This window comes from Amphibalanus amphitrite, unplaced genomic scaffold, assembly GCF_019059575.1.
Source record: "Amphibalanus amphitrite isolate SeventyFive unplaced genomic scaffold, NRLGWU_Aamphi_draft 000129F_arrow, whole genome shotgun sequence".
NCBI classification, from domain to species: domain Eukaryota; kingdom Metazoa; phylum Arthropoda; class Thecostraca; order Balanomorpha; family Balanidae; genus Amphibalanus; species Amphibalanus amphitrite.
The window spans coordinates 291,682-305,775 of NW_024881624.1; the positions used below are offsets into that span (position 1 = coordinate 291,682).

At 49.7% G+C, this 14,094-nt stretch overlaps 1 protein-coding gene across 6 annotated transcripts; it reads left to right on the top strand.

The window, feature by feature from the left end:
• The first annotated feature begins 259 nt into the window (after positions 1-259).
• Positions 260-13,067, top strand: LOC122381908 (protein RRP5 homolog). 6 transcript variants are annotated; one of them, XM_043366689.1, is made up of 18 exons: positions 260-697; positions 2,499-2,592; positions 3,257-3,379; positions 3,773-3,928; positions 4,177-4,335; positions 4,700-4,817; positions 5,052-5,227; positions 5,605-6,050; positions 6,399-6,600; positions 6,924-7,058; positions 7,972-8,088; positions 8,588-8,817; positions 9,165-9,267; positions 9,615-9,749; positions 10,471-10,617; positions 10,959-11,228; positions 12,301-12,497; positions 12,791-13,067. In XM_043366689.1, exons 2-18 carry the CDS (start codon positions 2,503-2,505, stop codon positions 12,993-12,995), a joined length of 3,009 nt encoding a protein of 1,002 aa, XP_043222624.1. In that variant the 5' UTR covers positions 260-697; positions 2,499-2,502; the 3' UTR covers positions 12,996-13,067. The 6 variants fall into 6 exon arrangements, with proteins under 6 accessions (XP_043222624.1, XP_043222627.1, XP_043222628.1 ...); XM_043366692.1 differs by having other exon boundaries at positions 262-297; XM_043366693.1 differs by having other exon boundaries at positions 277-293.
• The last annotated feature ends 1,027 nt before the right edge of the window (positions 13,068-14,094 follow it).

Here is a 14,094-nt window from a genome sequence, read left to right on the forward strand (position 1 = left end):
GCTTTTATGACGCTTTGTTTACAAAAGTGACGCAGATAAAATTTATCGTTTTGATGACGCATAACTAATATTAACAGAAATTTTGTGATAGTTTTTGATTTAAATACTCTAATTCAACCTTTAAATATAGTCACCGTGCCTTTAAATAGTTGATTAAAAAAATACCAAGTCGTCTTTTTCTGATAAAAAGAACAAGCACATTAAGTTTAGTTACTACGTCATTGAAAGACTTTAAAGTCACAACTTAGATTTGTTGTCTAGTGCGGCCTTGTGCTGCCACGTGCGGTTGCCCGGTTGGTGTGTGACTGTGTAATTTGCGTAGAGATATACGTAATTTGCATCAATTCAGTTATTTGTGTGCCAATTCCTTTCATATTTCAGCACGGTATTCTATATTTCACGGTATTTCGGTATTTCCAACCGTTTCTGTCATCTGCAGAAATCTTCATCGCTACATCCTCCCAAAGCAAGTCCACACCACGGCTATACTGATACCTATCCTAAATCCGTAACCCTGCTTAGTCACCCTGCTTAGTTCCCTTTACCCACAAAGAAGAAGAGAAGAAGAAGAAAGACTGTCATCAAAAGAAGTTGGACGCAAGAGCCAAGTTGCTACGCGCCCTAACCCACAACAACAACAAAAACAACCTTTCATATTTTTAGAGATTTAAGTTTCAGTTTATCTGCACGTTCCCCTGTAAGCTTTTACCAAGTTTTTACCTTTGCCATGTTACATGAACCGTTACCGTTTCACATTTTATATAGTATAGGTAGTTAGTTACCTCTCGGTATCGGTAAAGCTCAAGCTGGCGTCACCGTCGCGGCTAACCAGCATATCTATGTGTGGATGAAGTTAGAGTAAAAAACATAATCTAACCTGACCTATCCTTACCTACTAACCTACAGCCTACCAACTTACAAACCTACAACCTACGACTTACCAACCTACAACCTACCAACCTACAACCTACCAACCTACAACCTACCAACCTACAACCTACCAACCTACAACCTATCAACTTACAACCTACCAACCTACAACCTACCAACCTACAACCTACCAACCTACAACCTACCAACCTACAACCTACCAACCTACAACCTACCAACCTACAACCTACCAACCTACCAACCTACAACCTACCAACCTACAAGTTACAACCTACCAACCTACAGCCTACTAACCTACAACCTACAAGTTACAACCTACCAACCTACAGCCTACTAACCTACAACCTGCAACCTACCAGCCTACAACCTAACCTACCTAGTATCTACTATCTACCTACCGCAGGTGCCGACGGTGACGCCAGCTGTACCGATACCGTCACCTCTACAGCTACCTTGAGATTTCTGTCTTTGAACCAAAGCCATCACGCTGACTTTGGGCTTGTGGGTACATGACAATGTGTTGTCTGCTTAATGACTACTGGTAGCAATGTGCGCAAGATGACCTTTTAGTTGGCGTGCCGGTATTTATATACATAAGGTCCGATCGCCAAAGTGATTATAACAAACATACCACACGATGTATTTTGGCCTCCTGATTTCATATCTGATAGTTATTCATGGCGCAACCAAGTTTTAAAGCACCTGTAAAATATTTACCGTCACCACCGGCCACTACCGCACTCCACCAGCCATTTGCGCCACGTGGAAAGGATCGAATGAATAAACTCATAGGTTGAGTTAAAACATTACGCTACTCAATTTTGCTATGAAAGTGACGTCATAATAATACTCGTGGCGGAGCAGTGCAGTGCCGAAGGCGATGCCTTAGGAGAGATTACAGGCAAGAGTAAATCAAATATTTTTAGGTTAAGTGGTTATGTATCTGGCTTCAGGCCGAAGGCCTGAAGCCTGATGCATGACCACTTAACCTAAAAATATTTGATTTACTCTTGCCTGCATCGGCCTGAAGCCAGATACATAACCACTTAACCTAAAAATATTTGATTTACTCTTGCCTGCAATCTATTCCTGCAAGTAACTTTTTCCTTATCCCCGGTAGGCAAAAATCAGTAGGTTAGGTTAGGTTAGGTTAGGTTAGGTTAGTTTATGATTTTTACCTTTTTTTTCGTGTTTTGTTATTTTGACGTCATTTTCATTGATTATCGTATTTGATTCCCTTCCCACCCATAAACCCCGGTTCACAACATTTCCCCGAAAATGGCAGCAAAAAAACTTCATATGGCAGCGCTGAAACGGCGGCGTTTTTATCTCGTCGCATTCATTCGCGTCGTCGGTGCGTGCACGTGGATGTATCGTGTTATGAAGCCAAGGGGTGTAACAGGTTGTTATTTTTGTGTTTTTTTATTTTTCCGCCGCACGTAAGTATGATATCTGGATTCAGAATGTCAAATAATGTTAGAATATGCAAAATTTATGCTTGAACAGTCAATCGGACCTTATGTAAATATTTACCGGCGTGCCTTTAAGCCCAAATCAGACTACTGGTAGCACAAACATAACACTTCACCTTGTTAAAACTATTTCAGGATCATGTCGGAGCAGTATTTTCCACGTGGTGGCAAGATTAAGAGGAAGGCCACTGATGCTGAAGATAAGCAAGATGAAGAGAAGCTGTTTGATGTAGGTTGAACATATACCAACTTCATTTAAGTGTAGCTACTTTTTCATCTTTATGAAATACCTACATGTTACAGTCATGCCTAGTTTTCCTTCTATGAGATATTCACTGCTCTTAGGAATATCCTTTTTAATAGATACCTTGCTGCCAGTGCCATGTGAATGGCTGTGTGATATAGGTAGGAACTATTTTAGACAAAACTGGTACCTAATGAGATGAGCTTGATTGCTTTTCCAGACCTTGTTATTCCAGCTTGTCCAGGCATTGCTATACCCATATAAGAAATAGTTTTGCTTTTAAATTTGAATTGCAGGAGAAAGTGGATTTGTCATAGACAGCTATAGTTTAATTTGTGTACATGGTGCTATCTTGACATGATTTAGCCCAAATTAAGTGATCCTCATGTTGTATATTGCAGATGATACAGACATTATTTAAGAGAACTTGTATATTGCAGACTGTATTTTTCAGCCTTTTCAATTCTCATAATTGCTTTTGCTCCTGCAAATGCAGATCTGGACACAATCATTTATTTCTTATTCCAACCAAGTAATGGATTGCCAATCTCCCTTCTCCCTATTGAACAACTGTGATTGGAAGTGAATCATGTGGATGGTAGCTAATCCTATCCTTCCAACTAATAATCCATTTCAATTTTTGGCTCAGGATCAGCCAAAGAAGAAAGCAAAGAAGCAGAAGGTGAAGCAAAAGAAATTAAAAGGAGAAGCCAAAAAGACAAATGGAACAGCTGAAGATGATTTCACCCATGTGGAGCCTCTGAAGCAAGATGTGAGCCTCATTTCCTTCTATATTGTGTTGTCAAATGGTTCTGGTGTGTGGCAGTCTCTTAGTTTGTTTGGAGTTAAATCATTCTGATGTTGTTTTTTTGTAGAGATGTGATCATTTTTGGAACACTCACTATTTGTCATGTTTTTAATCACTAAGTACCTAACTAATTTAACATAATGCAATATGCATTCACTTCATTATACTGCTGATTTCAAATGACACTCACTAGTTTGCTGATTTTCAGTACTTGCATCCACATTGAAGTGGTAACACTTAGTTGGTGTGTTACTGTATGGTTTGAATCAGGAAGTATACATAAAACCACAAATCAGTGGTGTTCATCTGGCGCATATGTGGTTGGTTCACCACCATTCACCTGTGACCATTTCCCAGGACCTGGAGGCACAAATGGTGCTGCTCGGGCGGGTGAAGCAGGTGGAGGAGTTCCACCTGCTGGTCAGCCTGCCCTGCCACCTGGTGGGCTCGGTGCCGATCACCAACATCTCCAGCACGTACAGCAGGCTCGTCGGCAGCCAGCAGGACGGCGAGGTGAGCCAGACTCAGATGGGAGGATGCACTCTGCTCTATTGGGGTCGGGGTTCCGCTTTTCAATTGATGTTCCGCATTTTTATGCTCATAAGCGCGTAATATTTCGGTCGTGTCGCCAAATTTCCTTCTCCATCGCAAGTCTTCATTTCAAAATTGCACTGCCAGATCTAACGGTGAACAGATTGTCGTCTAGTTCCCAGTCTCTACAGTCCAGTTGGTGACGTGTATCGGTACCCCGTCGTCCCCAGTCGGCGCCGGCGCTGTCGGACCTCTTCACGACCGGCCAGTACGTCAGCTGCATGGTGACCAAGGTGGACCAGTCCGGCCACAAGGTGCGCAACACGCTCTCCGTGAGGCCGGAGGACGTCAACAGCAGCCTGCCGGCCTCGGCGCTCGGCCCCGGACTGGTGAGTGGCGGTGCAGTGGGGCGCGGGGGGAGGGGACTTATTTGCTGGGGATGCGATTTTAGATTTAATTGTGATGTTTTTAGTGCAATGTCCTTTGATTAGCAGTATTTATGAGTTTTTTTCGGGACTCTTCGTGAATATATTCGTATTTTATGGAAGTGGACAGTCATGTGCTCAGGCCATCTGTGTCGCATATCCAAATGTATGGTAGTTATTATATGTTTAAGGTGTACGCTATCGCTTTTGGTCTCACAAACCTTCGATAATCATTACAACCAATCTCGGTAATGATCATGACACCCACTCCTAATAAAAACACCGCGCAAATTAACGCTCCGCTTTCCCCCGGACTCTTTGAGGGCAGATGCTGCAGTGTTCGGTGAAGAGCGAGGAGGACAATGTGTTCGACATCGACTGCGGCATCGCCGGCACCCGCGCCGTCCTGCCCAAGTCGGCCCTTGGCACCGACCCGCCCGCGCTCGGTGAGAAACGGCAATCGTCGCGTAATGTAGAGAGTGCCTAGTGCTTATGGAGATGTGATTTCGATAGATACATCATGTAGGTTGGACGCTGCTACTTGTAAGTGGGGTCTTTTTGGCAGTGTAACGTGTGAGATGTATTCCTAGGGGAAGGGGTGGGGCTACCACTGGAACTACTACACATAAGCGTCTGTCTGCATGCCACATCTGACCTCTCTCGTGCCGCGCCACCGCCAGTGGCCGGCCAGGTGCTCTGGTGTCTGGTGGACTCCGTCCGCGCGGGGGACGGGCTCCACACGCTCACCCTGTCTGCCGACCCGGCGCGGCTGAACGGAGCTGAGCCCAGCGCCGAGTGCGGCCTCACGAGGCAGACGCTGCTGCCCGGCATGAGGCTGCCCATCACCGTGGCCAAGGTGCGAGCGACGACGGTGGCCGGGGTGGATAGGGTTGCATGGGCTAGACCTGAGTATGAGGTGGATGTAATAGATATAAACCTGGGGGACCGGCGCTAGGATAGAGGCCATCAGCACTATAAATGATTTACATCAAGCTTCGTTTTTTTTTTAGTCTTTTGCCCTTGGCGTATTAGACTCGGACTTCAATTTTGTAAGGCTGACTAAGATCTCGAGTCTGGGTCTGATGCGGCTTGACTTCATCCTGGCCCTGTGTTTTGTCAGTTCTAGCCAATTATATTGATCGAGATGTCCAGTACAGGCTTTCTTCTACGCCATACAGGCTTTACTTGTCCACCTCTCACTGTGATCTCGTCACCACCCTCCATACCCTGCAGGTGCTACCGGGCGGACTGCAGGTGCGACTTCCATTCGGCGTCACCGGACTCATCTACAAAACCCAGCTGGACGAGCCGGCGGACTGTCCGGACGACTACAATCCCGGCGCGGCGGCGCACGCTCGCATTCTCTACACCCTACCCGTGCTGCGGCGCGTCTACCTGAGCCTCCGTCCGGCCGTGTGTCGCCTACCGGCCACCGAACCCGACACCGACCTTCTGACTGAATCGGCCGGGGAGCGGCTGTCGGCCCAGGTGCTCGACTCGGACCAGCACGGTGTGCGTATGGTGCTGGGTGACGGCGATGAGGGAGGTGCCGTGGCGTACGCGCCCGTGTGGCACGCGCGGCGGGTGGGCGCCGGCCGCTGGCAGAGAGGGGAGAAGGCCTCCTGTACGCTGCTGGCCTATGATGCAATGGATGAGGTGTACATCGCCTCCATGAAAGGGTGAGTAGGAATAATTGGACGGGTGTGTGCGGTGCTCGACTCTTGAGGGTGACTGCGTTGAGTTACTTAATAGTATAAAAATGGGCTAACTTCGAGATTTGTTGGGGTTCGACGATTGCCTTTCTTTATTTCAATGGACTCGCTATTATTTGCCACTGTCTTCACAAAATGTGTTTGCTACAAGAAGCCAGTCGTTGACTCTTGTGTTTCGATTCCTAGTCTTACCACTTCCCAATTTACGCCGTTTGGACCGCATGCTGTTTCGTCAGGACACAGTCGTTCATGCAGTGTGTACGCCGGTGTAAGGAATCGAAGCGCGCTCCTTACTATCCTTCCCGTCTCTCGCAGCGGCAAGGACGCGCCGAAGCAGGCGCCCAGTCTGGAGGTGGGCGCCAAGGTCACGTGTCGCGTGAAGGAGCTGCTGGACCAGGGCTGCAAGGTGGAGCTCGACGGCGGAGTGTTTGGCTTCATACCCAACCACCACCTGACAAACGTGCCCGTCAAAAACCTGCAGACCATGTTCCCAGTGGGAAAGAAACTCAAATGCAAGGTAATTGATGGCAGTTTATGCTGTTTATGTTGCGTGTATGGTCGATCCGCATTGGTTTTTACTGTTTGATATCAAGGTGAAAATATTCTGATTATCTCTTTTGCATGTATCTTGCTTTTTTAGCTTTGTACGGCTAAGCTGTGCAGAGTTTCGGCCTATTCGACGGTGCTTCAAAGCGCTTTGTTCAATTTATTGATTTTTTTTTTTTTGCTCATTTTCGATGTCTTGCGTTCCCATATGACCGGTTCTATGTGTTGCGGCCAGGTGATCCACTCGGACCCGGAGCGGACCCAATATAACCCATCGACCGGTCCTGTGCCCAGGTGATCCACTCGGACCCGGAGCGGCGCCGACTGGTCCTCACCCATAACGCTCGGCTGGTCAACACGGGCATCGGCCTGGCGGCGGACTCCGACCAGCTCAAACGGGGCAGCACACACCACTGGATCGTCACCAAGGTGAACAGGGCCGAACTGGGCTCTGCTTATTCTACTTGGCTTACCAGTTTAGGGAACACCCATTTCGTGGACTTTGGAATATGTAGTTGTGATGTATGTTGTATGTTGCAGTATGTTGCTTTTCTTGCACAGTACGCTGTTGCATTCAGGGAGGAGCTGGTGAGATGATGTGGGACGCGGGGGGGGGGGGGGCCGCCAAGGTCGGGTAAGAGCCAGGAGGTCGGTGGTGTCATTCGCATCAAGCCCTTGGTTAGTGTGGATCCCGTGTTTACATGATGCTGCCATCCGCTCAGCTATTGAACGTGAGCTGCAAACTACGAGTAAAATTGGAGTGAATATTACCGGTGTTAAGGATAAGTTCGCTGAAGAATCAGGAAGGGGTGTGCTAGCATCGTATTTACATCGTAAAACTGGACATTAATTACACATAATAATTGCTGTAAACGTGGGACGTGATGGCTGCAAAAACACCGGAATTGCTATTGCAACCTATTCTCCCGACCTTTGCTTGGGTTATTTCTAGCATTTTTGCATGTAAACTCGCAGGCCGCCTTACTGAAGTTTTCATTAAAATACGAAACTTTTACAGCTCTGTTGAAATTTTAAACCGTAATATGGCTTGCGTCTCGGTGCTAATAAGCGAGCTCTTCCAGCGCCGGTACATTCCCCCCCCCCCCCCCCCCACTGAGATCGCGTGCCGCGGCTATCCTGGCTGACCGGCTGAAATCCGTGCTTCAAACTCCAACTCACACCCAGCTGCCCTGGCCCATCTGCCTTGACCTGTCTCCCACGGCTGTTGACCTCCCCGCTGACCCGTCTGGCCCACCGCTGTGACCCGCCGTGAGCTGTCTCCCACGGCTGAGTTTTGACGTCCCTGCTGACCTGTCGTGACCCAATGTGACCTGCGTCCCAGGTGTTGGAGCGAGGTCTGATCATGACCGGCTACTCGGATCTCAGCGGATTCGTGCCGGCCGCGTTCGCCGGCTCCGCGCTCGACGACTTCTTCCCCGGACAGATTGTACAGTGTTCGGTGAGTGCTGGTGTTGGGAGGACACTCCGGGTACTTACACGTATACGGTAGCGGGCAGGGGGGGGGGGGGGGGGCTGGTCGATGATGTGGGAATAAGTCGCAATTGGTGCGCTTTGGCTAGTCGATTCGACCGTACACTATTTTTACGACGTTGCTTCAATGCAATCCGGCTGAGTGATTTTGCATATTCTCCTTTTTCGTGTTTCAATCATGTATCATCAAATCATATTTTTCTCGGGGTGTTGGCTTTGCAACGCCACCCCATCCGTATTATCTTCGTCTGATATTTTATGATTCTTGTGATCTTCCTCTTTGGCGTTCATTTGTTATTTCTACATCTCCATAATTGATATCATTTACGTATATTGTATGTCTTTCGTGTTAAGTGCATTAAAACCTTCCTCACGTTCTAATTTATCTCGTCGTCCCCCTTCCTCAGCGATGTGTCAGTTAACTGCCCCCTCGGCTGCATCTGACCCCTCCCTGTGTCCCACCCTAGGTACACAAGGTGCGCCAGCCGTCGGCAGATGGCGGCGGTGACCGTCGGGTGACGCTGTGCCCGGTCCGCGAGGCCGGCCAGCAGCCCTGGTGCGGCCGAGTGTGCACCGCTCGGGTGACGGGACGCGCGGCCGATCGGCTCCTGGTGATCACCGAGGACGGTCAGCGCGCCGAGCTGCCCGCAGGACACCTCACCGATGTGCCCGAGCACGCCGCCGCGCAACTCGCCAGGTGAGAGCGATAGCGGGGAGGGCACGACTCACCAGGTGAGAGCGACAGTGGGGAGGGCACGGGTGGATCCGAGGACGGGAGGGGTGGGGAGGGAGGTCATCGAACGGAAAATGAGTCTGGTCCGAGATGTCGGTCTTGCCGCTGACTTGGATGGACTTATTATTTAAATCCTAAAAAGGAACTCGCAAGCACAGACTGCAACCCTTCGCCTACTTTGCAGTGCTGTGTAGGATGTAGATGTTTTGCTTGGTTTTGTGGAATTCACAAGACTGATAGGAACTGAAACCTACTTTGAACGAGTTGTTTGTCTGTTTGTCTGATGAGAAAATGTTTGTTCGTGTTTTCAGGTATAAAACCGGCGACGAGATCGAAGTTGTTGGCCTCGTTGCCGTGGGAAAGAAACTTGTCGTCTCTGCCAAACCTCTGTTCTTGGAGTATGTTAAAAACAAGGTAAGCTGCCTCTGTCCGAGTTTCATCTGACTCCTGTTGAAATTCCGTCAGAAATACACAATGCAAGACGAAGCAATTACATGTTATTGCTAGTGTCAATTCATGCTTTTCGGTTATGGAGGCACTGGGGTGTCATCACCAGTTTTTCGCGTCATGGTCCAGACTGTTATCTGACAAGCAACACTCTCACGCCCTAATTCAACCATCGTCCATCAAAGTCCGAACGGCTGAATCGTCACCGCAGCTCGTGTTTGAGTCACTGTTTTAATTACCCGTGTTCCACCTGTGCTGGCGATCTTCCTCTGCCACTGTCTGACGAGCCCCCGTCTCTCCGCCGCGCCCTGCAGCGTTACCCGAGCTCCGCGGAGGAGGTGGTGGCCGGTGTGCGTGTACCCGGCTCGGTGATCCACTCGGACGAGCGAGGAGTGGTGGTGGCCTTCCCGAGCCCCTACCCGGCGGGCACCTACCGGCTGAGACTGCAGGTCAGTGCGTAACCCCGTACCCGGCGGGGACCTACCGGCGGAGGCTTCAGCTGGTCAGTACTGAACCGTCAGCCCGTACCCGGCGGGAACCTACCGGCTGAGACTCCAGGTTAGTACTGAACCGTCAGTCCGTACCCGTCAGTCCGTACACGGCCGGCACCTACCGACTGAGGCTACAGGCCGTTAGTGTGTAACCCCGTACCCGGCGGGTACACGTCTCGCGGGTTTTAGCGGCAGGTTTTGCACCTAGAAAATTAAGTGTACTTCAGGCTATGCCTTCGTCGTCTTAAGCCTTTAAGTGTTGAAGATGCGATCGACTTGTTGGGTAACAAGCCGGCCATGATCGTGTAAAATGGCTTCATCGTAGATCGATTAGTTTCTGTGATATAACCGGAAATGTAAAAGTGCAAAACCTACCGCTTAACCTCGCGAGAGCCGTACCTACCGACTATGGCTGAAGGTTATTCCGTTACTCTGTACACGACTGTCACCTATCGCCTGAGGCTTCAGGTTACTACTTATCCGTCAGTCTGTACACCGTCCGTACCCGGCTGGTACCTACCGATTTCTGAGTTCCGACTGAAGCTTAGCGTCGCTACAATGTTGCCTTTCGATAGCTGTAACGATTCCTGCCTTCTGACCCGCGCTAGGCGCCCTGTCTGCTGGCCGTCGGACGATCTGTCTGCTGACCGTTTGGCGCGCTGTTTGTTATCGCCTCCAGGCCCTGTGTGACGGCTGGCAGCCGGACATGTCCTCTCTGACCGGCCTCGAACACCGCACCATCATGCTGGAGGTGATGCCGGCGCCTGCCGACAGCGAGTCCACCTTCGTCAGGCTCTCCGGCAGGATCAACTACCGGGAGGAACAGGTGAGGCCGGGCTGAGACCCGCGGCTCGGCAGACTGCCAGATGTGAAGTCCGAAGTAACATTGATAATCTCCTTCGTACTCGGAGATGATTGACAGCCTCTGACTCTTGCCATTTAAGCTGCATTGTGACTATTCATCGTTGTGACTAAGAACTGAAAACTGACAAAACAAACAACAATGGAAGTTCAAATGTCAAAAGAGGCATAAATGCTATTGAAGCACGTGCCCTGTGGCTGCGAGATCTAGGTTCTTACCATATATTGCGCTCGCCTGATTCAGACTTTTGACTCGACAGCAGCCCTGATCGCCTCCCGACTGACGTCTCCGTCTGTCTACCACAGGGCGGCTCGGTGTACCTGCGCCGGTGTCTGCGCGAGCTCTCCGAGCTGGTCCCACCGTCACCGGCCGCCGGGGACGCGGTCACCGGGCAGGTGATGACCTGTGACCCGGCCGGGGTCACGGTGCGCCTGCCGGACGGCCGGGTGGGCGCGCTGCCCGGCGGAGAGGCGCGCGCGGTCGGTGACACGGTCAGCGCCACAGTGCTGCAGGTCACCCCGGCGGGCCACCTCAGTCTGGCGGCCGGCGAGCGGATACTGCCCGCGGCGGTGCAGGTCAGTAGCGGGCCCTGATGCGAGTTTAGTTAGGTTGGTATGGAGCTTTACCCTGTCCATTGTTCGTCCAGTCTTACAAGTGTCTGGTGCTGTTTATTTTCTTTTTCGGACACCAAACTTGTATATTTTACTGGTCGTTCTTCGCAGGCACGTAGCCAGGATTTTACTCAGGGAGGGGCCACAGGTCGCGGCCTAAGGTCGTACCCCCTAAAAAAAACGGGATGGTCCTCGGTTTTTGCCCACTTTTTGGGGGTGTGGTGCAGCTGTTTTATTTATTTTTATTTTTTATTCAATTTTGTTTTATTTTTCGCCTATTTCTCGAGGGGGGGGGGCATGGCCCCGTGCCCCCTTGGCTACGTCCCTGGTCCTTTGCACAACCTACCACAGTTTCATGTTTGTTCAGTGCTATGATTTATAGCCACATACATTTGCTGAAGACCCTGGCTCTTTTCAGTGTCAACCAATAGACATAGTCCCGTTAGCCAGACCGGAAGATATTCCCTTACCCACAATAATTTTCTGTTCCATTTAGCGTTTATGAGATGTTCAGACGGTTATCTCTCATAGGTATACATTTTCTCTTATATTCATTTTCTTACTTGTCACTAGTTCCGACTCCACATTTAGCCGTTGTTGCTGCCTCCCGTCGCTGTCTGCCCGTGCCACAGCAGTCGTGGTCGGTGGCTGTCTGATTGTATTAGTTGTATCCGAGCGCTGCATATTTGACGAGCTGTGCCACTGTGCTACCGTTGGCCGTCACTCGCGCAATGCAGTGGTCGTGGTTATCAGGTCGTCCTGACCCGGCCCGAGACTGTAGCTGTTGCTAACGGGGATTGAAATGTGCTACGTCTCATTACTTATTGTCAGTTTCTTAGGGGGCTCTATCATTACCAGCCTGCCAAATGTCATTGCCCGGCAGTTTCCTCTTTACTTCTTCCGGCAGACTGAATGATTTATTTCATTGATCATATATATCATTTTGATACGCCAGCGCACCCCCCTAAAAATATTTTTGAGGTAATCCGCTCGGCTTACCAGTCACCACACCGTCATCTCTCTGTCTGCTCCACAGTCCGGCGTCACGGTTGGCCATCGGTACACTGCCCGCGTGCTGGCGGCTCCGGCCGCCGGGTACCTTCTGACGGCGCTACTGCAGCCGCCGGCGCCGCCGCGGCTGGTGCAGCTGCCGGCACGGCTCGGCCTCAATGACCTGACAGTGGGCCCGGCGCGACCCCAGCCAGGAGACACCCTCAACGTGCTCGTCAAAAGGTGTGTTATTCTGCCGGGGAGAACGCAGCTACTGGCGGGTAGAAATTGGTAACATATTCTTCGACATTTTGGAAACATATTGGAAACAAACATATTATTCGCTTGTAAATATATTCTTCAGAGTCAGACAAAGTGTATTGACAAAGTGTGACTCAGACAAAGTGTGTATTGAGTGTTGAATGTCTGGTTTTGCTTTTCACTGTGAATTTTCGAGTCCACCCATCGCTATCGTATGATGCGTTGATGTGCTACCTCAGCCCCCCACTAACCCTCCTCTCCGATATCTGTTCCAGCTGCGAGGACGGCGTCATTGTCGGTATAGACTGTGACCGGAGAAACTTCCGTGACAGCGACGGGAAGACCACCAAGGACCGACCGCGCGACAAAAATTGGCAAAAGAGGAACCGCTCCGGGCCCGGCGCGCGGCCGTCCCCGCGCCGTCCCCAGAGCGCCACCGCCATCAGCTACAGCCGGTTCTCGCTGCAGGACGACAGCTAGTCCGTGGACATGCTGCGTGGAGAGACGGGCTGGGTGTTATGACAATATACGGCCGATCGGGGCTAGTCAGTACTCTGGTGTTTGTTACTGCCGCTGGGTGGGGTGGGCGAGGAGAAAGATGACCTGGGGATATGATCGTCGTGAATATTATTCGTTTTCGTAAATTGCGAAAATGTGGGGATGTTTCTTCTGTATTTGGGAAGAACTGGATTTTCGCAATCCATATGTATCTGGACTTTGGACCAAGACTCGTTGGGCTCTTGCCAGTATTTTTATATCGTCGGGCTATCGGTAATTGGTTAGTTATCGAACAATACCTTCTTATAAATGTTGATAGTAAGAGGTATTTTAATCTATTAAACTTCTAAACAGGTACTTTCGCACACCTAGAGCTGACGCCTACTGCATGCCGAGCATCTCTGTGACGATTTGTAATGAACCCGATAAATTTGGTACAGCTGCAGGCGGCGACGTGGCACTGAGAAGACCATCTTCGGTCGCTTGCTCGCCTTGACAGCAGCTGAGTAAGAGTAAGATCTTGAGTGAGACGCGCATCCATGTCGTCTCAGAGCACAGCATTCTCCTAAGCCCGTCGCGGCGGACTGCTTTATTGCGGACGAGTGGCTAATGGCTATGTGACCGGACGACGTGGAAAAGCATACAGGATGCAACAAATGGCAAGTGGGCGTACATTTTTATGCATATGGCCATTCTGTAAGCTATCGCAATGACAGATTACGCTTGCATTTCGAAAGATTGGAAATCTCGAATTAGTTTTCAACTTTAGCTCTCTTGGGTTATAGCGGGGTAGGGGGAAATCGCGTGTTTTGCATACCTCTAATATGGAAGCAATTTTCCTCGACTTGGCAGCCTTAGTATAATATCACCACAATATGACGTATAAACGAATACTTGCATTTAGAGTTTGAAACAAAAAGCGAATGATTGTTTTCATTTATTATTATTTTACAAATCTAATTAAAGCAGTGCCAAAGTTCAGGTGCAAAACTGCTAAAAAAGGGATAACAGTTCTCAAATTTATATGACGTCATTAGGCATAAAAAGCTTCCGCCATCGCAAAACATCAGTTCCTGGATTT